Source organism: Mustelus asterias, chromosome 12, assembly GCF_964213995.1.
Source record: "Mustelus asterias chromosome 12, sMusAst1.hap1.1, whole genome shotgun sequence".
Lineage (NCBI taxonomy): Eukaryota > Metazoa > Chordata > Chondrichthyes > Carcharhiniformes > Triakidae > Mustelus > Mustelus asterias.
The window spans coordinates 5,820,626-5,847,542 of NC_135812.1; the positions used below are offsets into that span (position 1 = coordinate 5,820,626).

At 39.4% G+C, this 26,917-nt stretch overlaps 1 protein-coding gene across 1 annotated transcript in view; it reads right to left on the minus strand.

Moving 5' to 3' along the window:
- brip1 (BRCA1 interacting helicase 1) overlaps positions 1 to 26,917 on the minus strand; it is a 206,643-nt gene that overhangs the window by 132,541 nt on the left and 47,185 nt on the right. Inside the window, exons 11-14 of the mRNA XM_078224638.1 lie at positions 26,412 to 26,566; positions 24,578 to 24,743; positions 23,788 to 23,925; positions 17,581 to 17,742 (exon numbers count right to left, since the gene is read on the minus strand). Of these exons, the coding sequence (XP_078080764.1) occupies positions 17,581 to 17,742; positions 23,788 to 23,925; positions 24,578 to 24,743; positions 26,412 to 26,566 (621 nt within the window). The remainder of the gene's footprint in view (positions 1 to 17,580; positions 17,743 to 23,787; positions 23,926 to 24,577; positions 24,744 to 26,411; positions 26,567 to 26,917) is intronic.

Sequence of the window (26,917 nt, forward strand, 5' to 3'; positions counted from 1 at the left end):
CTGTTGCTGGGTCAAAGTCCTGGGGCTCCCTCCCTAACAGCACTATGGATTTACCTACACCACAGGTACTGCAGCAGTTCAAGAAGGCAACTCACCACCACCTTCTTAAGGGCAATTAACGATTGGCAATAAGTGCTGGTCCAGCCCACAAAGCCTACATCCTGTCAATGATTTCTTTAAAAATTAAGGGGTCCTCCAAGAAGCAGAAGAATTAAGTCTAAGTCATTTAGGAGTGCAATCAGGAAGCATTTTTCTACACACATGGTAGTGTCCCCAGAAGGCCCATAGTGATGCTCGGTCAATTGAAATTTTCCAAGACTAAGATGAATAGATTTTAGTTAGACAAGGTTATTAAGGTTAATGGAGCAAGCATAGATCAATTGAATTTAGGTGCAGATTAGCTGTGATCCACTAAACAGCCTTCAGGGCTGACAGGCCCAGTGGGATGGAACATAGGAACAGGCATCGACTGAAGCGCCAAGGTGGATGAGAAAGACAGAATCTAGATCCCTAAAACTTATCTTCAATATAAACCAGTATGCTGCCGAAGTTCATTTGAACGCTATTCAACATAGTTAACAGTACTCCATTGAAAATGTTAACACCAGAAGAGAGTTGGAATTTCACAGCTGAGTCATCCTTGTGCACTAGAGACCCTCAGGTGTTTGGTAACCTTGGCCAATCATTTTCATAGTGTGCAAAATACTTTGTTGAATACTTCTACATTTCTTAAACAATCATTAAAGATTTCCTGCTTACCTCTTGGCTGAAGTGACATTAATATGGGCATTAATACTGTGTTACTTGCAATTGGTTAGCACTAGAGTAAGCAGGTGCGAAAGACTTTAAATTGAATACATTACCACTTTCAGGCCAAAACCACATAGAAAAAAAATCACAAACATGCATGCAAACAAAAACGATTCTGTTTTTACTGCTGCATTGTTAAAGAAATATTGCAAATAGTAATGGACTTCCTGGCATGAAATGTAAAGTTCAGTGTCCCAAGAGCCTTAATCATCTTTTAATCTATAAACAAAGATTCTGGAATAATATACAGATGTGAAACTGAAACCTGTAAGCATTTTTGGGCACAACATTAATAATAAATATTAAGTGTTATGAGTTAAATCCCCAGTATAAAGAGAATTCTTTTAGCTCATTATCCCATAAATCAAGGCTATACATTTGAACAGATTATTAGGTTGTAAGTTTTGTTGCAGAACAAAGCCAAGGCAGAAGAAAATTAAGAGCGCAGCAAGACACTGTTAAAATTTATGCAGGCCAGCATTTTTTCCATGTCTGCTGAAGGCTTCCACTTTGATATGACACATATTGAATGGATCATCCTAGTGCTAGGCGCCAGGCCAGTTTTTATCTTAATGCAGACAGGGCGGCGACACAGACCCTAATGGTCCTTATCTTGATCTTGTGTAAAAGCATCTTGGATTTCTGAGTGATCCTTCTAGTTTCTGACACTCCCTTTCTAACACTGCAGATGGGAAAGGCAGTTTGTGTAATAAGGAACATTACACTATTTTATCCCACTAACATAAAATACACCAACAATACTTACCTGACTAGTTTTAAAAAAACAAACCTCAAGAACTTCTAATACAACTTAAAAATACACAATATCAGTACCTGCAGAATTAATAATTTGGCCATTAATTTTTGAGGAACATTGAAGCTTTTTTTCTTCATCGCAGTGTTAATGTAAGCCGACTTGTGGAACTAATAAATGAACTTTAAACTTTAAAGAAGTTTCAACTTTGCACCCTGCCCAAGGTTTCTTTCTTTTTAAAAAAAGGAGTCTTTATAAAAGAATACTGCCCATTTCCCGACCATCATTGAATGTATAACGCAATTAGTAACAGCAATCCAGCAGGCACATTTTGCACATTCCCACTATCATTTGTGGAGTTTTAAGGGTTTTCTCCTTACACCTTCAATGGAAACACATTTAGCCACTGATTGCGGGATGAGGTTTTTATGATGACCTGGTATCACATAAATAGGACATACAATTGACAGATCTTTTGTCATGCAGCCAACTCCTGGAACTGTAGAACATTTGAATCTACATGTGGGAAAATTTTCTCCTGAACCCAAAAACAATCTCTTCCCACCCACTACCAAAGCCACTGGGATTATCACAAATGTCTTCAATTATATCATTAAGCATCTGGTATTCCAGCATTTTAACAATTCAACAGGTTTTTAAGTTTGCATTATATATTAATCATTAGATCAGTTAGTTGATAGGAAAACATAATCCAGACATTCTCATAAAATAGTTAAAGTGTTAAAGATTAAAATACAAATGAATATGTAATCATAATATATTTGGAGTCTAACTGCAGGTGTAATAGGCAAAATAGTACTCTTTCTTATAACCAGCATAATCTTCGCATAATCAGTGTATTTATCTCTTATGCCTTGACCACAGTTATTAAATAAATACTTTATTTTTCCCTGGGCCCAAAAGTTATAGGAAGGCTTTCTTCCAAATGTTTTCATTAAATGAGCGACAATTAAAAATGCATTCTCAGGAATTGCACACTCAATTGTTTGTCTTCCTGAAATGTTGTCAATTACAGCTGAAAACACTTGTCATTATGAGAGAAATTTTGGACTATTTGTTATTCTGTTGGGTAGACCTTTAACTTATAAGAAATGCAAGTCTCTTTCTGTTGCAGAATGTTGGAATACTTCATACCTTGTGCTGTTATTAAATAATGATTGTGTCTAAGTTTTCAATTCTGAATTTCTGGGGAGCTAAAGGGAAGGAACAGGAAAATGAAAATTCAGTTATGCTCTCCATGAAATCCTGGCCTTTACTATATATGCAATTCAAGAAAAAACATTCACAGGAGCATTCTGGGGGCGGTGGGGGAGGGGACCCCAACCCATTTCATCTATAAAGTGCAGTACAACCTCTCAAGAAAAGAAATATACATTAAAAGCAGAAATTATTTGAGCTATACTGAAAGATCTGCAAATCAGAAGTGGCAGCCACTAAGCAGAGGTGAGCCACTTCTGATGATGGGAGTACACACAGTAAGAAGTCTCACAACACCAGGTTAAAGTCCAACAGGTTTATTTGGTAGCAAAAGCCACTAGCTTTCGAAGCGCTGCTCCTTCATCAGGTGAGTGGGATTTCAGTTCACAAACAGGGCATATAAAGACACAAACTCAATTTACAAAATAATGGTTGGAATGCGAGTCTTTACAGGTAATCAATCATTATTTTGTAAATTGAGTTTGTATCTTTATATGCCCTGTTTGTGAACTGAAATCCCACTCACCTGATGAAGGAGCAGCGCTTCGAAAGCTAGTGGCTTTTGCTACCAAATAAACCTGTTGGACTTTAACCTGGTGTTGTGAGACTTCTTACAGTGTTTACCCCAGTCCAACGCCGGCATCTCCACATGATGAGAGTACACACAGCTTGTGCTGTTCCCTCGCCTGAGGACACAATTTCACAAGGAGCTTCAGTTAAAGGTCATGCACCAATCCCATATATACTCAACGTATATATACATATGCACACATATGCGCACACATTTCCTTTACAGAGAATACAATTAACAAACTGTTGACTCTGGTTTATCAGCCACTCCATTTGTCACTGTAACTACTTCGGCCTAATCATCGATTCCTACAAGTTACTTGAGAATGTTACCAAATCCACTCAACTCTAATGCTGACAGACATTTTAAATGCAAATAAATAATTCATATAAAGTGCATAATAAACACAGCAGGGTAATGTTTTTTGTCAAAAGGTAACCTATAAGCACACAATCGTTTGAAATGTGATATAAGAAAAGCTTAAGTGGAAGTGGGAGAACAAGGAGACATTATTCATCATAAAAACATATTTAAGGAAACATATGTTGCTTATTTACATTATGGGTGGGAAATTACATTATGGCTCGGAAAACACTTAAAATTCATAGATTTGGGACTATGCTCATTTTGAAAATATAATAAAGACCCCCCCCCCTTTTCCTTTTGGGAGAAGACAACAGTAGTTTTTCCACGGTTATTTCCAAACCTCAAAATTCAGACATATTGTGCTACAACAAAAATCACGAATAGATTATCAGCAAGATAAAATTACCATCTTCAAGCTATTCAGACTGATGCTAATATCTAACTGGTGTTCAACTGATGCATGTACAGAATTGAGCAATGGAGCAGTTTAAGTTTAAACCAACCATAACACTTGGGCAGGGATTCTCCGATCTTGTTTTCCCCACCATGCTGCCAGCAAGAATGGAGAATTTGGCACTCAGCCAAAACTCCATTCACTGCAGAGGGACCAGAAAATCCCAGCCACGGGCGAAGTCAGAAAATTCTGGCCTTAATCAACAAAGTTCTGCCTTTCATGCTATAATTCCATTTCAATACAGACTTTAATTGTCGGGCACTAAATGCAGAAATGTAGTTCAGTACATTTTGATATGTTACTACGATCAGAAAAATAAAACCCTCCACAGATTTACTTCACAGACTATCTGAGCTGCTTATTTGTACAAAAGAAAACAGTTGCTGACTTTCACTTTCTGATCATGCAAAATGCCATCAGTCACAAGTACCAGTGACAGTTTTGAAAAAGTTCCCAGTCTGTCACCCAACTACAGAGAATTATCATTTGTGACTGGAAGATGGACAGCAAGTGGAAAGTAGTGGCTGGAAGGAAAAGTAGAGACTGCATCCCCGAGACTAGTCTCTGACTGACAACTTGTAAAGCAGAACCGACAGTTCTAGGAATCAAACATGGCAGGTGGGCAGAAACTAGTTTTGCAAATAAAACAAAAAAATCCAATAGAAAGCAGCATTTCTGAAAATTAATGAATTATTTTCTAAATCCTTCAACACCATGAAGAAAATTTGCAGAAAAGCAAAGATTAGTATTTTCTGAATTCCAAAATCGTAACCAGCTAAGTTTATTTTTTTGTTGTGAACTGTTAGAGTTTCCAAAAGTTAACATTCAAATCAAATTTCTTGTTTTTAAACTATCCAAAGAGATAATCACCTGTATTTTACAGTACAGACTTGATATAGGTTAAAAACCCTCCTGACTTGGGTGATGAGGTGACAGCTCACAAGTTGTTTCTTCCAGAAAAGACTTCAGAAAGAAATTTTGAATCATGGCTAAACATTTTTATAATATTTTATTAATCACTTCCAAGTTATTATCTTCTTGGTTTCACCAACAGAATTCAATCTAACAAGAAGCAACACTAAAATATGTTACACTGATCAACTGCTAAGGCCTGGAGGGCAATCACCTATACGTCAGGTAATTATCACATACAAGAGAAAGCATAGCCACTACCCCTTGACGTTTAATGGCATATCAGCAACACCACTGATCACCATTGTCCAAAAGCAGACATGAAGCAACCAATCCAATACTGAGGTTACAAGAACATCACAGAAATTGGGAAATGTGCAAAGTCTGACTCAATTCCTGACTTCTCAGTGCATTTATGCCAACTACAAGGCTCATCAGAGTGTGACAGCATACTCACCGCTCGCCAAGATGAGATCATCTGCAACACTGTTTTAAAAGTTTATCATCCTGGGTAGAGCAGTTCACTAAATCAATGCCTCCCACAATGGACTCAATATCCACCCTATCCACCACTAGCATACAGGCTGCAGTATATCCAATTTACATGGTGCACCGGAGTAGCTCCAAGCTATTTCAGCATATTCCTCTTCTGCAAACTTTACCAAGAACGAACAAAAGCAGCATACTGTGGGAACACCATCATTTTCAAGCTTCAGTCGTACAACATCCTGACCTGGACATTTCAGTGATCATCTGCCGTTGCTGGGTCATAATTTTAGAATTCCCAACAACGCTGTGGGAGTACCATTACAAGGACTGCAGCAGCTTGAGGAGGAAGCTAATCACCATCTTTTCAGGGCAATAAAATGCTACCTTTAAGGAACTGCCCACATCCCAAAAAGCAATAAAAGAAATCCAGAGCAACTCAATTTTCAGTTCTCTTCTTCTTCCCACAAGGATACAGGTAAACTTTGTTTAGAATTAATGAAGAGCCCTTAGCCAAGATCAAGAACTTGTGCGCAAACCATTGATTTGAACACGCGTGTCTTCAAATGTACTGCTCCCCAAAGTGATAATGTGTTGTCATGTGCAAATACATTCTTCAAAATCCAAAATTTCTTCTCTATTAATTTTTGAAAGCCTATTGTGTTATGTATATAATAATACGGGCTTCCAAGTACAGAATTTGCAGTGCCATACCCACAATTAAATACCGCAAATGCTATGGCAATTAGTCAGTCATCAATAGAATCCAACCAATGAAACTATAATATTCAAAATGCTTAAAGCAATTTTAAACCATAATTTTGTCAATATAAAATTCAACTTACACAATGAAGTGGCCCATGACCTGTGTCATACCGCATTGCACTGACAATAATAAATGTTAGCAACAGCGCACGTCAGGCTTGATCACTACATTCTGTCCAAAAAGACATAACACCTCATGACATGGTCCTTTGTGTTAGTATACAGTCAGTACACTAATTGTATAAATACAGTACCTTACAAAGGTCATCTATTCTCGGTTTCTCATAATAAATGAGTATTTATTTCACTACCACATGCCGTACAACTATTTCATATTAAATATGTGCCAGATAAGTGTGCAAAACAATGCTGAAAAATTAGTTATACACTTACCAGCAATGAATTAAACACAGAGCACCATGACATGCAGAACAAATGGTTGGGATTCAGTACAGAAATTCACGTAGTTCTAAATAGGTTTAGAGCCAGTGTAGGCAAAAGTTATAATAAGACTCTTGGCACAAGGTCAAAACTAGAAAATAACCATACACTACAGCAATCCTTCCTATCCGTTGTTCTGTATAGTATACATCACTGGCTTTTGCCTCTGAAGTGAGAAATTGCTGGCTCCAGATCAAGTGGTGAAGAAGGCATTCGGCATGCTTGGTTTCATCGGTCAGAACATTGAATACAGGAGTTGGAATATCTTGAAGTTGTATAAGACATTGGTAATGCCACACTTGGAATAGTGTGTGCAATTCTGGTCACCCTATTATAGAAAGGATATTATTAAACTAGAAAGAGTGCAGAAAAGATTTACTAGGATGCTACCGGGACTTGGTGGATTGAGTTATAAGGAGAGGCTGAATAGACTGGGATTTTTTTTTCTGGAGCGTAGGAGACTGGAGGGGTGATCGTATAGAGGTCTATAAAATAATGAGGGGCACAGATGAGCTAGATAGTCAATACCTTTTCCCAAAGGTAGGGGAGTCTAAAACTAGAGGGCATAGGTCTAAGGTGAGAGGGGAGAGATACAAATGGGTCCAGAGGGGCAATTTTTTCACACAGAGGGTGGTGAGTGTCTGGAAAAAGCTGCCAGAGGTAGTAGTAGAGGCGGGTACAATTTTGTCATTTAAAAAGCATTTAGTTACGTGGGTACAATGGGTATAGAGGGATATGGGTCAAATGCGGGCAATTAGGATTAGCTTAGGGGTTTTAAAAAAAAAGGGTGGCATGGACAAGTTGGGCCGAAGGGCCTGTTTCCATGCTGTAAACCTCTATGACTCTAAGTGTGTGATCAGGTAGGAAACAATAACCTCTTGACAGAATGAACTGCAACACTATCAACACAAGGCATATGACTACTCATATCAGAGATACTTTACTTGAGGGAGGGGTGAAACACAATTTAGAGGGACACGGTGGTGTAATGGCATTTTCACTGGACTAGTGATCAGGGTAATGCTCTGATGACCTTGGTTCAAATCCCACCACAACAGATGGACTTAGAAGTCTAATGATGGCCATGAAACCATTGTTGAATATCATAAAATCCCACCTGGTTCACTAATGTTCTTCAGGGAAGCAAGCCTATGGTCCTTACCTGGTCTGGCCTGGTCTGATTCACAGCAGTGTGCTTGACTCTTAAGAGCCCTCTGACTGGCCTAGCAAGCCACTCAACTGCACCAAAATGCTACAGAGAATTGGATAAGGAATGAAATTGAACAGACCAGCGATTGGTGTTGACCTAGATACTGGAAATGACAACACTTAGCCCTGTTGAGCATGCAAAGTCCTCCTTGGTAACATCTGGGGACTTGTGCCAAAATTGGGACAGCTGTCTCAAAGACTAGTCAAGCAACAGCCTGACATAGTCACACTCAAGAGTCTAACCTCACAGAAAGTGTCCCAGACACCACCATCACCATCCCTTGGTATGATGGCCATGATGTCACCCATGGCTGGACACTGACACCAACCGGATCTGGTCATCAGATGGTACGATCTGCCCATCTCCACACCTGCACTCAACCACAGAGCGGACTGCAATACTGAGAACTCTGTTGGTCGCAGCAAAGCGAAGGTGCGCCCCCGCAAGTCTCACATTCCACACACAATAGCCGGCCACACATCAACATCCATTGTACAAAAAGTGATGCCAAAACCGAGCTCTTTGTACTGTCATTAGAGCAACTGCCACCCAAAGGTTTACTAGGAAGCGCAGATGCTGCTATCAATGAGCTTAGTGGTTTCCAAGCTTCAACCATCTATAAAGCAGCAGAAGCATCATTTGATAAAGGTGGAACCTGCAACAAGGACTGGTTTGAGACCAACTCAGCTGAGATGGCATCTGTCAATGATGCAAAAACAAAGCCTATATGAATGCGCAACATAACTCAACAGCTAAAACACTGCATTTCCTGAAAGTAGCCAAGGACAGCCATGCAAAAGAAGGGAGATACTGCACAAATAAACATTGGATCGACTTATGCAAAGAAATCCAAACTGCCTGTGACAATGGAAATCTACAAGCTATATATGATGTTCGGTTCTTCGTAGAGACTGTAACTTTTTTTTGAAAAGCAGATGAAATTCAAATTCCCAATTATTTATTAAAGAAATGAAGCCAGAAACGTCAACAAAACAAACACTAAATACTACCTATCCTGCAGCATCCAGCATTAACATGAGTTAAACATGAATTAACAGGAAAATTGTGATCAAATATAAACTATAAATTGCACATTAAATCACAGATAAAATTAAGACAGATTTTATAAATTAGCTCAGCAGCCCATTCATTTTTTATTTATTTATATTTTTTAAATATAGAAGTTCAGGCACAAATGCATTTTCCACAGTGTGGAGAAGATTGCCATTCAGCCTCGAGCCTGTACATTAACAGCTTGCAACATACTGCTCAACATTCTGAATGATATGTTTAGAATTTGTCCCCCAAGTTGTACTTTGCTTACTGGGAATTCTCTTTTTCCTCACTCATTCTCTCTCATCTGTGATTCAATTTCGTGACTGCTTTTAATGTGTCGCCATTTTACAAAAAAAAGGGGATTGGGTTGAGTGTTTACATTGTTGTAAAATAATGTCAAGGAAATAGTCTCTTGATCTGGCACCATGGGCCTCTTTTCAAATCGGGCCCATTTAGTTAGGTGTGTCTTCCATATTCGGGCGAGTCCCTGCAAGGGAGAGTGGCGGTGGATGTGACAACATTTTTTCCCCCTCTCTTCTTTTCAGACAAGCTTCTTTAGGATTCAAGTTCTTCTCTCGGACTTGCTGTTCCAGGTTCAAAATAACAGCAACAGCCTGCTGAAGAATCAAGAGCTTTGTCTGTGGTTTGTCACTCTTCAGATGGAACTGCACCATACAGCCAAATTTCTTAAATGCTTCATTAATCTCTCGCATGCACAGGTGCAGATTTTAATGATCACACTTAGTCATGGATTGCTTCAAACCAGAATTTTACCGCCTTGCCCACCACAGAATGGGGGAACAGAATTCTCCATTGGCCTCACTCAGGCAAGGCTCGTAAAATCCCGGCCTCTGCCTTCCTCACAAGGAATTTCAGCTCCTCCCCTCCGAAGAGCTATTCTGAACAGCAACAATCAGAGTGGCCTTCACCACAAATGGCACACAACTGCAGAAACCTACTTAACTTGCTCTGGATGGTGTAGATCCACCAATGTTATCTTAAAGTAACAGGAGCAGAACAGCAACTATATATTTGCCGAGTCTCAGCTTCTGGATCTAGCCTCCATTTTCTTCAGTTCTTTCACTTGCTTATACTGTGTCAGTGGGCTCAGCAGCAATTACTGCTAAGTTGGACTGACTTGTGTCCTTACAAAGCTTCCAACCAGAAGCTTTAGTTTTGGTTTCCATACCTCAATTTATTTTTTCTCCCTTAAAAACTAGGAGGATCAGTTCTTTTTCTATACTTACCTGCTCTGTTTCTTTTTCTGTTTTCCTTTTCAGCTCAGCTTCTGTTTGAGTTAAGGCCTGCCTTAGAAAATACAAAATTGAATTTAAAGAGATTCTCTGACAATGAAAGGATCAAGTGGCCGTTTGGTCCTCTCATCACCAAAGTTGTTCTCCTAAAATTGGCAGATGAAGAAGTACTCAGTCGGATTGCTACTCCATTCATAATTACCTTAATATCCAACCATTCCTATTTCTCTGACCTTCCAACTCAGGCCAGACATGATCTGTATAGTACATCAAGTCCTCCTGTAAAGCAAGTAAGTTAAAAGGACCAGAAAGTTTGACAAACTAGGGAAAAGGTAAGTGGATAAGATTAGTGGGTGGGATTTGGGGGGATGGGGGCTTTCAGGGTGAGACTTTGGGTGGTGGGGAGGGGGGTGGGGGAGAGCTCAAAGTGGTTTTAATTCTTCTAAGTTTTTCTGGGTGAGTAAAACAGTTGGAACCATCCTTAGTTTGCAATTTAAATCACATTTTCGGATAGTTCCCAGTGCAGGGCAATTGCCCAGAGGAAGTTTGAACTTCCTGGACAATTGCCGTGCAATCCTTACCCTGGTACTTGCAGGGTGGTTTCCCCAGTGCACAGTCTGGCTTCTGTGTTGGCAGATTTATTATGGACCTATTATTCTCCATGCATCAGCTATGAGAAGTGCAGGAAACAGGGTATATTTATCTTACTTTCATTGATCTGCAAAGGCATTTGACACCGTTAGCTTGACAAGACTTTTGGGAAAATTGGCTGTACACCATAGCTCCTCAGCTACAAAAACTCATGGACTGTCTCTCCCATGTCAGCAACTTGTTGTCCCTGATTATAAGCTTCAAGAAAGCCATAATCATGGAACAAGGTGCTGGATTTCTACCTTATTATCATTAATAACACCCACCACTAGAAGTGATGAGCAAATTCTGCTACCTTGGCTTTACGATGACAGACAATCTATCCCTCATTGCACCACTTGATACACGTATCAGGATAACTTCGACCGATTTAAGAAACATGCATGGAATATCAAGCACACACTTAGAACCAAGCTGATGGTTTATAAGGCCCCTCTCAGCACCTTGTTTTATGGCTGTGAAACATGGATGACACAAGTATGAGGAAAAGAAGCTCAGCAATTTTCACCCTTTGTTGTCATGAATGCGGCAACCCTCTCAAAGGCAGGGCTTCCACGTTTGATAGCACTTATCAAACAGAGGTGACTTCATTGGCTCGGGCATGTCTGCAGGATGGAAGGTGGTCGCATAACCAAAAACTCTCTATACAGTGAGGCAGCTGGAGCCAAATGACCATCAGCACTCACAAAGTTCCTCTTCAAAAATACTTGGAAACAGGTGCCAATGCCGAAAACAGAACTGTAACGACACTTGGAAGCTTAATGTGCAGCACTTGTAGCAGAGTCTACCTCTAAAAGATTGCCCCTTCAGCCAAGGTGCACAATGTGAAGATACCCCATTTGAAATAGATTGCTTGCAGTCTCTCCATCATCTTTCATAGACAGAAGGATGCCAACAGCTACAAACCTTGGCCTTTGCAGCCATCTGATGGATTTTCACAGAAACTACATTGAACATACATTATTTAGGATGCTGAACTCTCGGGCTATTCTTATGAGACCTTAAACAGTTTACGGGGCATCCCGTAAACCAAGGCAAAGCTTTAACTGAGACATTTTCCAACACTAGACACCACTACATTTAATTAAATCAATTATTCTGCAATGTCAACTGGTTTTAATGAAATATTTAATGATGCATTTGAGTGTACATCAGAAAAATACAATTATTTTGTTTAAGTCAATTTTTTTCCATTCATTGCGATAGACAATTCCATTAAGTGCAATACCATTAAGTAACTCCTTCAAATATATAACTTCTTTTTCACATTGCGACTGTACGATTAAAAATGCTCATTGAAAGTGACACAGGTCACTGAAAGTGGCAATGCACGTGGAGAAGGTAGTCAAGAAGGCATACGGCATGCTTGCCTTCACCGGCCGGGGTACTGAGTTTAAAAATTGGCAAGTCATGTTGATGCTTTATAGAACCTTAGTGAGGCCGCACTTGGAATATAGTGTTCAATTCTGGTCGCCACACTACCAGAAGGATGTAGAGGCTTTGGAGAGGGTACAGAAAAGATTTACCAGGATGTTGCCTGGTATGGAGGGCATTAGCTATGAGGAGAGGTTGGAGAAACTTGGTTTGTTCTCACTGGAGCGACGGGAGGTTGAGGGGAGACCTGATAGAAGTCTACAAGATTATGAGAGGCATGGACAGAGTGGATAGTCAGAAGCTTTTTCCCAGGGTGGAAGAGTCAATTACTAGCGGCATAGGTTTAAGGTGCGAGGGGCAAGTTTTAAAAGAGATGTACAAGGCAGATTTTTTACACAGAGAGTGGTGGGTGCCTGGAACTCGTTGCCGGGGGAGGCAGTGGAAGCAGATACGGTAGTGACTTTTAAGGGGCGTCTTGGCAAGTACATGAATGAGATGGGAATAGGGGGATATGGTCCCCGGAAGCGTAGGGGGTTTTAGTTAAGTCGGGCAGCATGGTCGGTGCAGGCTTGGAGGGCTGATGGGCCTGTTCCTGTGGTGTAATTTTCTTTGTTCTTTGATTTGATTTGTCAAAGTAGTAATTTGCTCATCAGCGAGTATAAATAAGTTTCAAGTACTTTTTGTCCTATTATTAAAAGACTGTCAGATCTCTAAATCGGGGAGGTGAGTGGTATTATCGCTAGACTATTAATCTAGAAACTCAGTTAATGTTCCGGGGACCGGGTTTGAATCCCACCACAGCAGATGGTGAAATTTAAATTCAATTTTTAAAAATCTAGAATTAAGAATCTACTGAGGACCATGAAACCATTGTCGATTGTCGGAAAAACCCATCTGGTTCACTTATGCCCTTTCGGGAAGGAAATCTGCCGTTCTTACCTGGTTTGGCCTATATGTGACACCAGAGCCACAGCAATGTGATTGATTCTCAACTGCCCTCGAGCAACTAGGGATGGGCAATAAATGCTGGCCAGCCAGAGACACCCATGTCCCAAAAAAAATAAATTGCCCCAGCTTTCAAAGTAATTTTCTTCTTTTCCTCAGAGTTCTTTGACCTATTTTGCGTTTAAGAAAGCTGAAGAATTTCTAGGCAATACTGTTTTGTCATCAACTAAGGAACCAACCATTTTTGTTCAATGCTTCTTCCAACAGCTGAGGGTCAAGGACTTGTGTTGTAAGGACATACAGATCCTGTGGCCTAACATTCTACAGAGTAAGCAATAATACACCACTATATCACAAAGTCACAAATGACATTTTTGTTTCATCGTATAATTTACTGTTAAATAAGAGATTTTGGAGATAAGTAAACGCACTTCAAAAAGCGACTTCAATGCTGAGTTCTCCCAATGGCTGAGCAGGTTGAGTCAGCATTCAACTGAGCTTTGCAGACCAAGATGATTCAATTTCCACATTTATGCATTTTTCATTAACACCAGTTGGAGAGTTGGTTAACCATGCTACAATTGATCTTGGCTTCCTTAAGAAATGGGAATAAAATTACCAATGATTTCCAAATCTAATATTTATCTGGTCTCCTTGCTCAATGTGCACCAGAGGGTGGCAGATAAAGGCAGGATCAAAATTGGTTGTGATTTCTGTGGTCCGGCAACCTGCCAAAACTCAGTGTCACGCATGAACATTAAGTGATGTATCAAATGTGCTCCACACCCATGCAGCTCCACACCAGGCAAGGAATCTAAGCCTTCAAAGGACAAGGGAGAAGCAAGCTTTGGTTGGTCATTCACCTTACATGTTCCCCCCAATAAAAAGCCTGGAGAGCTGGTTTGAGAAGGCAAATAACTGCTATCATTTGTACCTTCTACAGTCAAGGAGTCCCTGATGGTTGAGTTGGTTAAAGAAGTGCGTGTGAGCTAAACCATGTAGAAAGATAGATCTCAGATCTTCGTTGTTACTTAGTTTCAGCCTACCTGGCAGCAGGAGTATTACTCCTGGCCTTAATATCCAGGAGTGGGGAGTGAAAGGGGAAAATTTGGCAGTTTCCACTTCTAATGATCCACAGGTCGCTGCTAGAATCGTGCACATTCGTGAGGACAGGACTGTAAATGTTGCTGCTATCAAAGAGTGCATCAACACTCACTACTTAAGCTGCTATATTAAGAATGTCACTCAGATAAGATACCAGAATACACCTGACGCTCATGGAACCACACATGCTCAGAAAAGAAAGGGATTAGAAATTGTCGTAATAAACTAAATAAAAAAGCTCACTTAACAGCAACATAATGGCAAAACATTCAAAAACAATTTTAGTTTTCCCCTGCAGCAAAACATTTTACACAGTTTTAAGAGCACTAATGCCGAGTGGCAAAGCAATGAATTATGCCTTCAATTTCGCAATTCAAGTTAGACACACAGAAACAGGAATAGGCTAGTCAGCTCCTTCAGCCTTTCTAGCATTCAACGAAACCATGGCTGATCAGTATCCTAACACCATTTGCCAACAGTGTCGCCATAATCAACATTCCCCCAATTTATTTTTGTAGTGCACAGATGATTCAAGCACTAACCTCCCTGAAATTCATTTGCGCAGCCATATACACGTGGTAACTTAAAGGGGCCAGTTTGTGCAAAGCACACAGGAAGGTTTGGACTGCTGCACAGCCGTGCCACTTATGAGGAACATTGCCCCATATCCATTAATACCATTAACTAGCAAAAGATCTATTGATTTCAGATTTAAAATGATTATTTGAGTTGGAGTCTACAGCTTTACGTGTGTGGGAGCCACACTTCTGCCATCCTTCGCGTGAACAAGTGTTCCCTAACTGCTGTCTTAAAATGGCACGGATGTTAAGGTTATGTTCTTATTCCCAGCTATACCGTAAGGGAGGACATTTAACAGTGATTAATTTTTTTACTATAGAAATTGAGGGAAAAATCAAATTGCACTCTGACGCATCGCCTCTTAAATAGTCATCAATTATTTCCCTGCCCTTATAGCCAAGTGTGGACACTTCAATAAAAACCACACGAGGAAAAAATATAACCTCACAAAAACAAACAGTTTAAAATTTTGTCCATATATTGTCAACATCAGTCTCACAATAATCGTTCCTTTGATTTTTTCATCAATAGAACCACAGTAGTAGTGCAATTACTACACTTTAAGCTGTCGTATCCCCACCTGACTCCACTACCCCCGACTTCTCTTGATTATTCATAAATGGGAAATAAATGAATTCACAACAACAGTATTAACACTAAAATCATCACTTTCAATATCATTGTTAGGATTATCCAGTCACAACATACAAAGCACCACATTCCAACCAACATTATATCCTGCAATTTAAAGTAAAAATCCGCCTTGCAGAACACTATCACACATAGGGACCACCCGTTTACAGTGAACATTATTGCTGGTCCCAACAGCAAATTAATCATGATTGCATGACCACCCATGTAAAAGGACCACCAAAACGTCAGTCCCAAAGGTTGCAGTAATAAAATGTTTCATTGTACTTGTTAATTTTAGCTTCACTTGATAAACTGAAAACAAACAATAATCTCACATATATTTAATTCAGTAAGAAGTCTTCTACAAAAAATGCATTGTTTCAAATGCAAATTAATTGTAAAATTTAAAGATTTATTTAAAAGTATTCTGAAACTTAACTTTTTAGTCTCCAGAATCCATAAGAGTAATATATAGTTACAAAACGTCTTTTGATTTCCATTCATTGTTCATTATTGTATTCAGTTAGTACACATACTTAAAAATAGTACAATTTCTCCATTGTGGTGAAGGTTACTCGTCAGGAATAGGTTCGCATTAAGACCGTCACCTACTGCATTAGGTTTTCTCCTTACCTCTTTGATTTACACTGACAGTTTGTATTACTTGCCACTAAACAATGGACATTTTTTTAAGTAGCCAGAAAGAATTAGATCAAGACTCACCAAAACTCATTTAACTTGGCTTGTACAGTTGTCAGAGAGGGTTTACTTACATCCTTTTTGTCTACATTGGATTTCAGTGGATCCTTCTCGTGAAAAAAATTGTATCTAACAAATTGTGCCAGTCCTATCTTGTTTAATTATTCATTCTCTTTCTTCCCAGAGTAAAAGTTACTGTGATATTTACTATAAACATTTGCTCTACTAGGAAGAGTGCACTTCCAACAAATTATTCTCTTGCTCTCCAAAAGTGCATATTGAAAATATCTCCCAATTTTTATTAAATATTTTGAAGTCCAATACGTTAGTTCTCCTCTTAAAAGGAGGTCTGGCATTTAGGGTCCCTATTTGTTTCACCAGTTACTACAATGATGCATCTAACCAGAGCAACTCACAACCGCTTTGTGTGGTTTCATCATTTTTTTATGCATGTCAACATGGGACACATCCAGAAGTTTAAGTTTATTTATTAGTGACACAAGTAGGCTTATATTAACACTGCAATGAAGTTACTGTGAAAATCCCCTAGTCGCCACACTCCGACACCTGTACAGAGGGAGAATTTAGCATGGGTCAGTGCACCTAGCCAGCACGTCTTTCGGACTCTGGGAGGAAACCGGAGCACATGGAGGAAACCCACGCAGACACGGGGAGAACATACAGATTCTGCACACAGTGACTCAAGCCGGGAATCGAACCCGGGTCCCTGGAGCTGTGAGGCAGCAGTGCTAACCACTGCGCTACCATGCCGAAGGAAACAGGAAAGCATAGCAGGACCCAGATACACTAAAATTTTCAAACCTGCCTGCCTCTTGATTAGAACAGAGTCCATTTATAGAAATAGACAAATAATGGGGTTTGATCATTTTAACTAATGAAATTATTCACAGGAATTCAGAACCATAGAGATAATTTTTCTTCAGTTTTATTTCCCAGTCACCTTTAGTCCATTTTATTTTTTAACTGCTTATAACTTCATCTTAACTGGTACCAAATTGAAACGAAACAAACATACGGAGTGCAGCCATTGGATTTTGAAATGATTTGGCAATATTTGCTTTGAAATCAGCATTACTGCTTTTGTGAAAACGTAGACTGGCTAACTGGCTTCATCAAGTAAAATAACAACACATAGTGAGACAGTCGTCCTGTTACAATTTTGAATATTTTCTAAGCGTACAGAAATGTACTATTCTGCAGTGGTCAGCATCATAAACAACATTTTAAATGCATTAATAACACATGCGATCAACGAAATATTGGTTATTATTTTGTTACCTTGTATGAAGGTAGAAAGCAGAGTACTCCCTGAGTGACAACTTGACAAATCTTCAGCAGCAAACCTCCAACTTCATCCTGAAACTCAAATGTCTCTGTGTGTTGGAAAGTTGCACAGAGTTTTCGCCCATTTGGTCCCATTCCAATTGTTCCGACCCATACCTAGAAAAGAGTAAAAGTTCAGTTACAAGTACAACAATGGTGCAGGAATTTACAACTTAAATGAATTAATCTTGGTCCATACTGATGCTATTATAGAATTGAGCCAATTGTGTTTACATATGCAACATGGGATGACATTTTTATATGAACCTTTCTCTTTACATTATATCTTGCAACTTTCTTCCTCATCTCTGAATTTTACTTAACCCCTTAACACAGTATATCAATGGACTAACAGCCTGTCTAATGTGTCATCCAACTTCTACTTTAAACCTTAGTGTGAAATAACAAAGCTGTGTGCTTTTCCTTGCCAAGTCTAAAAATCATTCTTGGAGTTGCATCTGGGATGGCTACGATGCTCCTGGCCATATGCTTTAGTAATCTATCTTCAACACTTGCACGCCACTAAATGGTGGGAAAAGTGATGGAGATTTTGAGGCTAGCAGAATGGGGATAAAACCAGAAAAAGGGTATGATCTGGGAAGCGCCGAATAAGTAAGAACTAGCAAATAAAGAAGCATGTAGCTGAAACTCATTGAAACCAAATTTAATGCCGATGACAAGGAACATAGTTCTCATGAAAACTTAAACATGCTGAATGTGTCATACGCTTCCTAACAAAGAAAATATACAAATATTTGCTTCCTCAGATCAATTAATGGTTCCAGTCAAGATTTACGTGAGAGTAGCAAATACGTAAAAAACCTCAAAGATTTGATTTATTGTCACATGTATTAGTATACAGTGAAAAGTATTGTTTCTTGCATGCTGTATAGACAAAGCATACCATTCATAGAGAAGGAAAGGAGAGAGTGCAGAATGTAGTGTTACAGTCATAGCTAGGGTGTAGAGAAAGATCAACTTAATGCGAGGCAAGTCCATTCAAAAGTCTGATGGCAGCAGGGAAGAAGCTGTTATAGATATCTCACTCATTATATCAGAGACATAATCCGGTTAATTGTTGATAGCTATTCTGCCACATTTGTTTTTTCTTGATTAACTACATTATTGGTACAGTCAGCAAAAAGTTTATCAATCCTTAGAATTTATCTTAAAACTTCCCCAATAGTTTAAGTAAATGCATTGCATTATGTAGTACTAAGACTATCACTGGAAACCACCGACCTTATCTACAGTTGAGATTCTCCCATGCCGTTGCAGTGAATGGAGTTTTGGCTGAGCCCAATTCTCCATTCTCGCTGGCAGCAGGGGCAGGATGAATGAGATCGGAGAAACCCACCCTACATATCAGGTTAGGTGACATTAAACACCCGATGCTTTTTTAAAAAAAATTCATGGAATGAGGGCATAATTGGCACGGTCAACATTTGTTGCCCATCCCTAATTGACTTTGAACTGAGTGGCTTGCTGGGTCATTTCAGGTGACACGTAGGCCAGACCAGGTAGCAATGGCAGATTTACTTCCCCAAGAGACAGTAATGAACCAGATGGGTTTTTAGAACAATTGCCAATAGTTCCATTACACCTTCCCACACTACTATCCGCACAGTCCTCGATTCCCTTAATATCCAAAAATCTATGGGTTTCTTAAATATACTTAACGACTGAGCAACCACAACTCTCAGGAGAGAATTCCAAAGACTCACAACCCTTTGAATGAAGATATTTCTTTATATCTCAAGTTCAACATGAAAAATGATCACTTACGCAACATAGAGTTTGCTGGCATTCATAGAAGCATGCACCAGGGCCTTTAGCGAAGGAGTTGTGAAAATTATGAGGGGCAGCAGAACTATTGCTGATTGACACGGTTGCGGCTTGTCAATCTTTAGCACATTATCTTCCAGATTTTTCAATTTAAAGTTTAAAATATAAATCAGATATCATGGTAAAAGAAATGGATCAATTTGCCTTGTACAAAAAATATTCTTAAAATATTAAATCATGCATAGGGCATCTTGCACTGTATTAAAAACATAATGAAGAATAGTTTGTAGGAAACCATGAACAACAGATACTGAAATGTCATTAAAATTGCTGCAGGCCTTCAGCAGTGAAGTAGTTAAGGTATCTACCAGCCAATGTATTTTTCAACTACAGAAGCGTAACATAAGCTTCTGTATTATATTGCACAAGTCCAATGGAGGAAAACTTAAGACATTATGAGGCTAACTGTGTTGCTAATAACCACTGTTAACTCATAAAGTAGTACTCTAGCACTGATGTTGACTGACAATTTACAGATGTACAGGTAATTTCCCAACTGCTGACATTTAAACTAGAGCTGTAACAAAGTGTGATTTTTATTTAGCTTTGAAGCTCCAACTGTAAAAGATAATGAAGTTTTGGTCGCCATTTTGGATTAAGATTGCAGCTACGAAACACAAGCTCAGGAATGAAGGGAAAAGGGAAAAAACATGATCGTGGCATAGCACAAACAAAATGGCAAAAAACAGAAATATGCTGCAACATGATCTTTGACACTCAATGTTAGCACAGCAGAATGAAGTATTTCTAATACATTCCTAATGTAGCCTGAAACTGAGCACCCTTGTTCAAGATACCCCAGTCAGGGTAAACAACTTCTCAGTATCGACCCTGTCAAGCCCCTTCATAATCTTGAATGTTTCAAGAAGCATAATTTACCCTTCTATTTTTTCCTGCTTTGGTCTAAGTGTCTCCAAATAACCCTCCAGACAAATAATCACTGCATGGCTAACTTTCCTAGTGGAGCAAACCATAATCTCGCAGTTCATCAGCAAATTACTAAACCAACCTTGCTATGATCACCCCTACAAACATACCTTGAATAATCAAAAAAAAATCTTAGCATGCAGTCTTCAAACACTGTACACTACAACATCATGATTTAACAAAAATGAAGGCACTGATAGTCACTAAAACTGTGAATTTTGCTTTTTTAATCAAATTTTGTTTATTGAGGTTTGAGGATGAGGTGTTCAAATCTATTCCACTGAGAACAACTGAAATTCCTAAACTAGATTATCTCCAGAGCAAGCTTAATGTGGAGGAGGACACAAATTTTGCATTTATATCTCTATGATCGACCAGAAACTTCATAGATGCGATTTAAAAAAATAACAGGCAGTGTTGAATCCTTGTAAAAATTTTCATTTATTTCATATATTATCACAGTGTCATTCTTTATCTGTTCAAGTGGTGATAGGCCACAATATCTTTTAAATCATGAGGGAACTGCAACAGGGTAGATAGGGATAAAGTGTCCCTACTTAAATAAAGTTTATTCATTAGTCACAAGTAGGCTTACATTCAAACTGCAAAGAAATTACTGTGAAAATCCGCTAGTCGCCACACTCCGGCACCTGTTCGGGTACACTAAGGGAGAATTTAATACAGCCAATGCATCTAACTTGTACATCTTTGAACTGCAGAAGGAAACCGAAGCACCCGGAGGAAACCCACGCAGACACAGGGAGAACTGCAAACTCCACACAGAGAGTGACCCAAGCCGGGAATCGAAGCTGGGTCCCTAGCACTGTGAGACAGCAGTGCTGACCACTGTGCTGCTAATAGATTGTAAAATTAGACTGTAAAAGATCCAAGAAAGTGAGGGCAGAAATTTAAAATGATTTTCCAAGGAAGCAAATGAGATGAGAGAAAAAAATCTTTTCACACAACTAGTAGTTCAGGTCTGGAATGCACTGCCTGGAAGTGTGATCGAGACAGGTTCAATCAAGGCATTCAAGGTGGCATACTTGCAGGGGTATTTAGAAAAGGCAGGGGAATAGCACTAAGCCAGGATGCTCACTTGAGAGCTGGTGCAGACACAATGGGCTAAATGGCCTCCTGCTGCGTCATAACAATTTTGTGATTCTGAGAGTGGATTGCATCACTATGCTATTCTCTCATTGAAAAGGGAAAGAATAAACCAGAGTTTGTATGTGCAAACCTATCCTTCAGGTGAAATTACTGGGGTCAAATCTCACTGCAAGCTCTGTTCACCCTTACCTGAACTAAATGTAATTTTAGGGGTAAAAAGTTACAAACAGAGCTTTAGGCAAGCGTGCCTAAGCTTCAATAGACAATAGACTCTTGAAGCATGTGCATTATGTTGCCAACCCTCACCTTTTAATCAACGAAAGTGTGCAGGAAGATTGTAAAAACGTTCCTCCATTGAAAACTTTGAGAGGCACCAATGACAGACTTGGAAAATGCCCTTGCTTTTTACACACAGTTTTGCAATGTAATGAAAACAGAACATTTTAAATGTAAATTTTAAGAGCATATATCAGTCTTTTATTGCCGGCCATGCTATCTGCTCCTGTATTCATTACCTTGGTGGTCTCCCAGTCAACATTCTACACTAACATTTTGCAGACAAATGCAATTTTCACCCCTGGTTTCCTTTGATCTAATGCAGTATTTATTAATAAGGTTTAAATAAGAGTTAAGTACACACATGTCCTGTTCTGTATAAAATTCGTGCTGTTCATTATTTCAAGTTAACCAAAATAAAGAATGCTATTAGCAGGCCTCACCAGATGGTATAATCTCAAGTTGAAAACGTAAAACTAATGAAGTCTCAAACATTCCTGTGGTGCATCTACATAATGTGAAACTTTGAACTGATTTAATGGGCTGTGTATGTAGACTATATCCATGCTTCGTTTCGAGCTGTTTAACTCTTTCACCCATCTTGTCTCATCTGCAACCAGTCAAATAGATTCCAAGCAGATGAAGTTAGACATTTATATTTAATCAAGTGCCTACAGCAGAGGGAGAATAATCTCTAGATCTCCACATATATTTTTATAAACCAGTCTTAGAATAATATGAAAATATAACATTTTAGGAATAATTATTTTTAAGCCATCTATTTTACGCAAAATATAATGGGATATATTAGTGCAGATTGGGCAAATTGTGAGTCAGTTAGTCAGGATTACTTCTCTGGAAGACTTTGTATTTATCGAACACTTCATGGGTAACAAAAACTGAACAGAGATTACGGAGAAGATCACTGCTCACCACCACTCTCCCACCCCCTAATTCCGGCCACCACCTATATTCCACGAACAACGCATTTGCTAACTATTAAATTTCAGGTCAATGTGCAGGAGATTTGCACTCGATTTTCATCAGAAGCATCAGAATCTCCACTTCAGAAAGAAAGAGGAACCGACTAGTGTGCTTGGTCAATTACTATGACGGTGAATTCACAATCAGTGTGAATCTATTCAGTGTAGATGGAATATTAGATGAACATTTGAACTTTAATAAACATCACCTGAGAAAAGTGGGAACAAAAAAAAAGATAGAATTTGTATTCAAGATATGTCATCTCGCATCGTCAGGCACCCCAAACTACTTTACAATAAGTGGGTTACATCTACCGCTAACAACTTATTTGTTTGAACAATTCTGGAATTTTATGTACTGGAAATAAAACAGTAGGGAAAACATTTGAAAATAAAAGCCACCTTAATTACAGGTGGCCAATTAGCTGTCAATACATTGTGGCAAGAGTCGCAGCCAAGGAGACGGGAAGAACGTTGGATTTAATGGCTTCAAAATGGGTCACCACTTTGAAACTTGACTAAGTTATGACACATCATCACCTACACCATCTCTCCCTTTGAACAGAAGGCATTTGCGAATTATTTCTCCAAAGGAATTCAAAACACATGGTGGTAATTCAAGTGCTCCAGGTTTATCCCCTACTTGTGCTGTCATACCTTATTTATACCTAGGCCAACCACGGATGTGAATTGTCACTGAAGACGGTTGACTATATGAACAATAAATGGATGGTGGTCTAGGGAGGGTATAAATTCTGATAATGTACCAAGGATATTCCTGGCCAACCGTTTACTTTCACTGAAAATATTCTCTCTCTGCTTTCAAAAGTAAAGAATTTCAGGTGTTAAAAAAAATGCTTCTCTTCAAGGTCTATAACAAAAAACAGTTTAATATAGGCTGGATACATGTGCCATCATCACAAAGACTGGCAACTTAACAGAAGAGAAGTTATAACGTCAAGGTTGCCTCTGGTAATGTGGGCACTGAATCTGTAGTTGGAAAATAAACAATGCAACTGGTTACCTGGGAGTTGTCAATCACATGATTAGCCTCCAACTGGATACTGAACTTCACACCCAACTCTGAAGAGAATGAATCCATTGGGGACAATGTTCCAGATGTTAGCACAATTGTTCTCACACAATTAAGATCTGAAAAAGCCTACAAGAAAAATTAAATCAAAAAATATTTTAATTTGAACCTTCTACATTTAAATTCAGCTGTACAAACTCGTGTTAGGTGGTTAAACATAAAAGGTGAGAGATCAGGTTAAACCTACCAATCAGAACGTTTCTACTGCCAACTGGGCAGCAAGAAGCACAATGGCTCTCAGTCTGGCAGCAGGGGTGGAATGAAGAAAGAACAAGAGGAGAGAGCGGTGCGTGGGTCAGGAGGGGAATGGTGAACAGGAGGAACAGATGAGGTGCATGGGCAATGGGGGAAGTGGGAAGATTGTGCACAAATAGGGAGTGGGCGTGAGAGACATGGGAGAGGCGGAGCAGGGGGAGCCGGGGGGGCGCGGCGGGGCCAAAGGGAGGATGGCTAAGGTGGTCCATGCAGTCAGAGCATGCACAAGGCAATTATGAAGAGCTAGTGTGCACTCCATGGCACAGCTTGGAAAGACAGAACAAAATGATAGAGGGAAATTCACAAAAAAAATGAATAAAATCCTGACAAACAGTAAAAAAACAATGATTTAACAGCACGTAACTTAAAAATACAGCATTTTCTATTTTTTGCATTTGCCCATAGAATCAATTGACTTTCCGACAATGTAAAAGCATTCAGAGTGCAATTAGAATACAATACTCACCACTGCTGGATTTAAACACCAAAAGCTCAGGGTCAGTACAGCTGTCTTTTTGCGTGAACCTCTCCTGTTTCGAGGGCGCGCAAAGAAACCATTTTCATCAGGAATATCTGGCTGGTTTGTCCATTTGTAAGCCTGCTGAACTGCTATTCTGTAGTCATCGGCAAATCTATGGGAACAATCTATCATGTCAAAAATATGATATTGATGTTTTACCACTGAAATCTTCTTCTCAAAAAACAACACAATTGCTATTCATGAACTAATCGATCTTCCAACACCGAAGTCTTCTTTTAGCCAGAATGACGAAGCGTGCAAAGTTAGAAACAGGTTTGCAACATTTTTTTATTTATTAGTGTCACAAGTAGGCTTACATTAACACTGCAATGAAGTTACTGTGGAAATCACCTCGTCACCACAGTCTGGTGCCTGTTCGGGTACACTGGGAGGAGAATTTAGCATGGCCAAAGCACCGAACTAGCAGTCTTTCAGACGGTGGGAGGAAACTGGAGCACCCAGAGGAAACCCATGCAGACACGGGGAGAACGTGCAGACTCCGTACAGACAGTGACCCAAGCCAGGAATCGAACCCGGGTCCCTGGCACTGGGAGGCAGAAATGCTAAGTGCTAATGTCACCATTATTTGCTGAGAACAGGTAGCTAGCTATTCAACCCCCTTTCAATTAAATATGATGCACGAAGACAGAAGAGGCTAACCACTGTGCTGCCCTCCATACTAATCACTCCCTACCAGTATTCACTTGATCGGCATCTCATCAACCACTTTAAACATTCACTCCATCCAACAGTGGCACACAGTAGCAGCAGTATGTACCATCTACTACATGCACTGGAGTAATTCACTAAGTCTGCCTCAACAGCACCTTCCAAACCAGTGACAGTTTCAGAATATGAATTTTTGGAATATTTACCCACAAACAGTGTCACAAGTAGATTGGAAGTTTCATTATAAGCCACAATAGGAAGGAATGCCATGGTACATAAACAAGATTCCCCAAATCATTTTTACAAGTATTCAATTGCAATTGCTTAAGATTGGGAATGGAGACAAGCACAATGAAGGAACAAACTGAATTAGAATCATAGAATCACTACAGTGCAGAAGGGAGGCCATTTGGCCCATCGAGCCTGTACCAACACCAATCCCACCCAGACCCTATCTCAGTTACCACATGCATTTACCCGCTAATCCCCCGACACAAAGGGTCAATTTAGCATGGCCAATCAATCTAGCCCGCAGATCTTTGGACTGTGGGACGAAACCGGAGCACCTGGAGGACACCCACGCAGACACAAGGAGAATGTGCAAACTCCACATAGACAGTTATGTGAGGCTGGAGTTGAACCTGGGGCCCTGGCACTGTGAGGCCTCAGTGCTAACCACTATGCTACCATGCTGTTTTCTTAATTCTGTGATTACTATGATTTTCATTGAATAACCTCAGTGCAGTGTTAATGTAAGCCTACTTGTGACTAATAAATAAACTTTAACTTTTAACTTGTATCAGACAAGGAGTCTGATTGTTGTCAGCTACAACGAGGTGCCATTTCATTTTCATGCCCGACAAAACTGTAAGATGATTACAGCACATAATGGAATTTGCGCCATGGCCAGAAATTGCATTTTATAATCAGATTGTGCTCAAATTACAAGTAGTCTGAAACTTACAGTAAGCTTCTTAAACAAAGCATAAATGTTCATAGCGATATAGCTCCAGATAATTATTATACCACACTCCATTTTAATTGTAGGGTTTTATTAAACCACAGCTTTGAAGGTCTGAACAGATCCCATCAAAAAGATTCCAGCACTCACCTGCTCTTGTCCCTGAAGAGATAATCAAGCACCATGAACAGTCCTTTCAGTACCATCTGTGTTGAAGCACTTACAGTTGGGACTGTTACCGACTCCTGCTGTCCATTCCGCACAAGTACCTTCTCTTCTTTCTCCAGCACAGCATCCAGGTGTTTCTGCACATCGAAAGCTCATTCACATTTACAATTTAAAGAAAACTCAAATGCTAAAAACAGCTTGAAGTAGCACAGATTAAAGCAACTACTGAATAAGTTATGGCTTTTGCCCATTAATCGCCTACATTAAGTGCTGCACTTCCGAATGTAAACAGCTGTAGAAATAAACAGTACAGCACTGTAAAATCATTTACTTTAAATGCTTGCAGCTGACTGCAAACGTGGAGATCTCCATAAGTTGCACGCCTAAATATAAACAAGAAACTGACAACTGCAGACCAATAAAAATAAAGATCTATGAATCAGTCGATATGCTGAGGTTATCTATTTCACAGAAATGAACCTGGACTA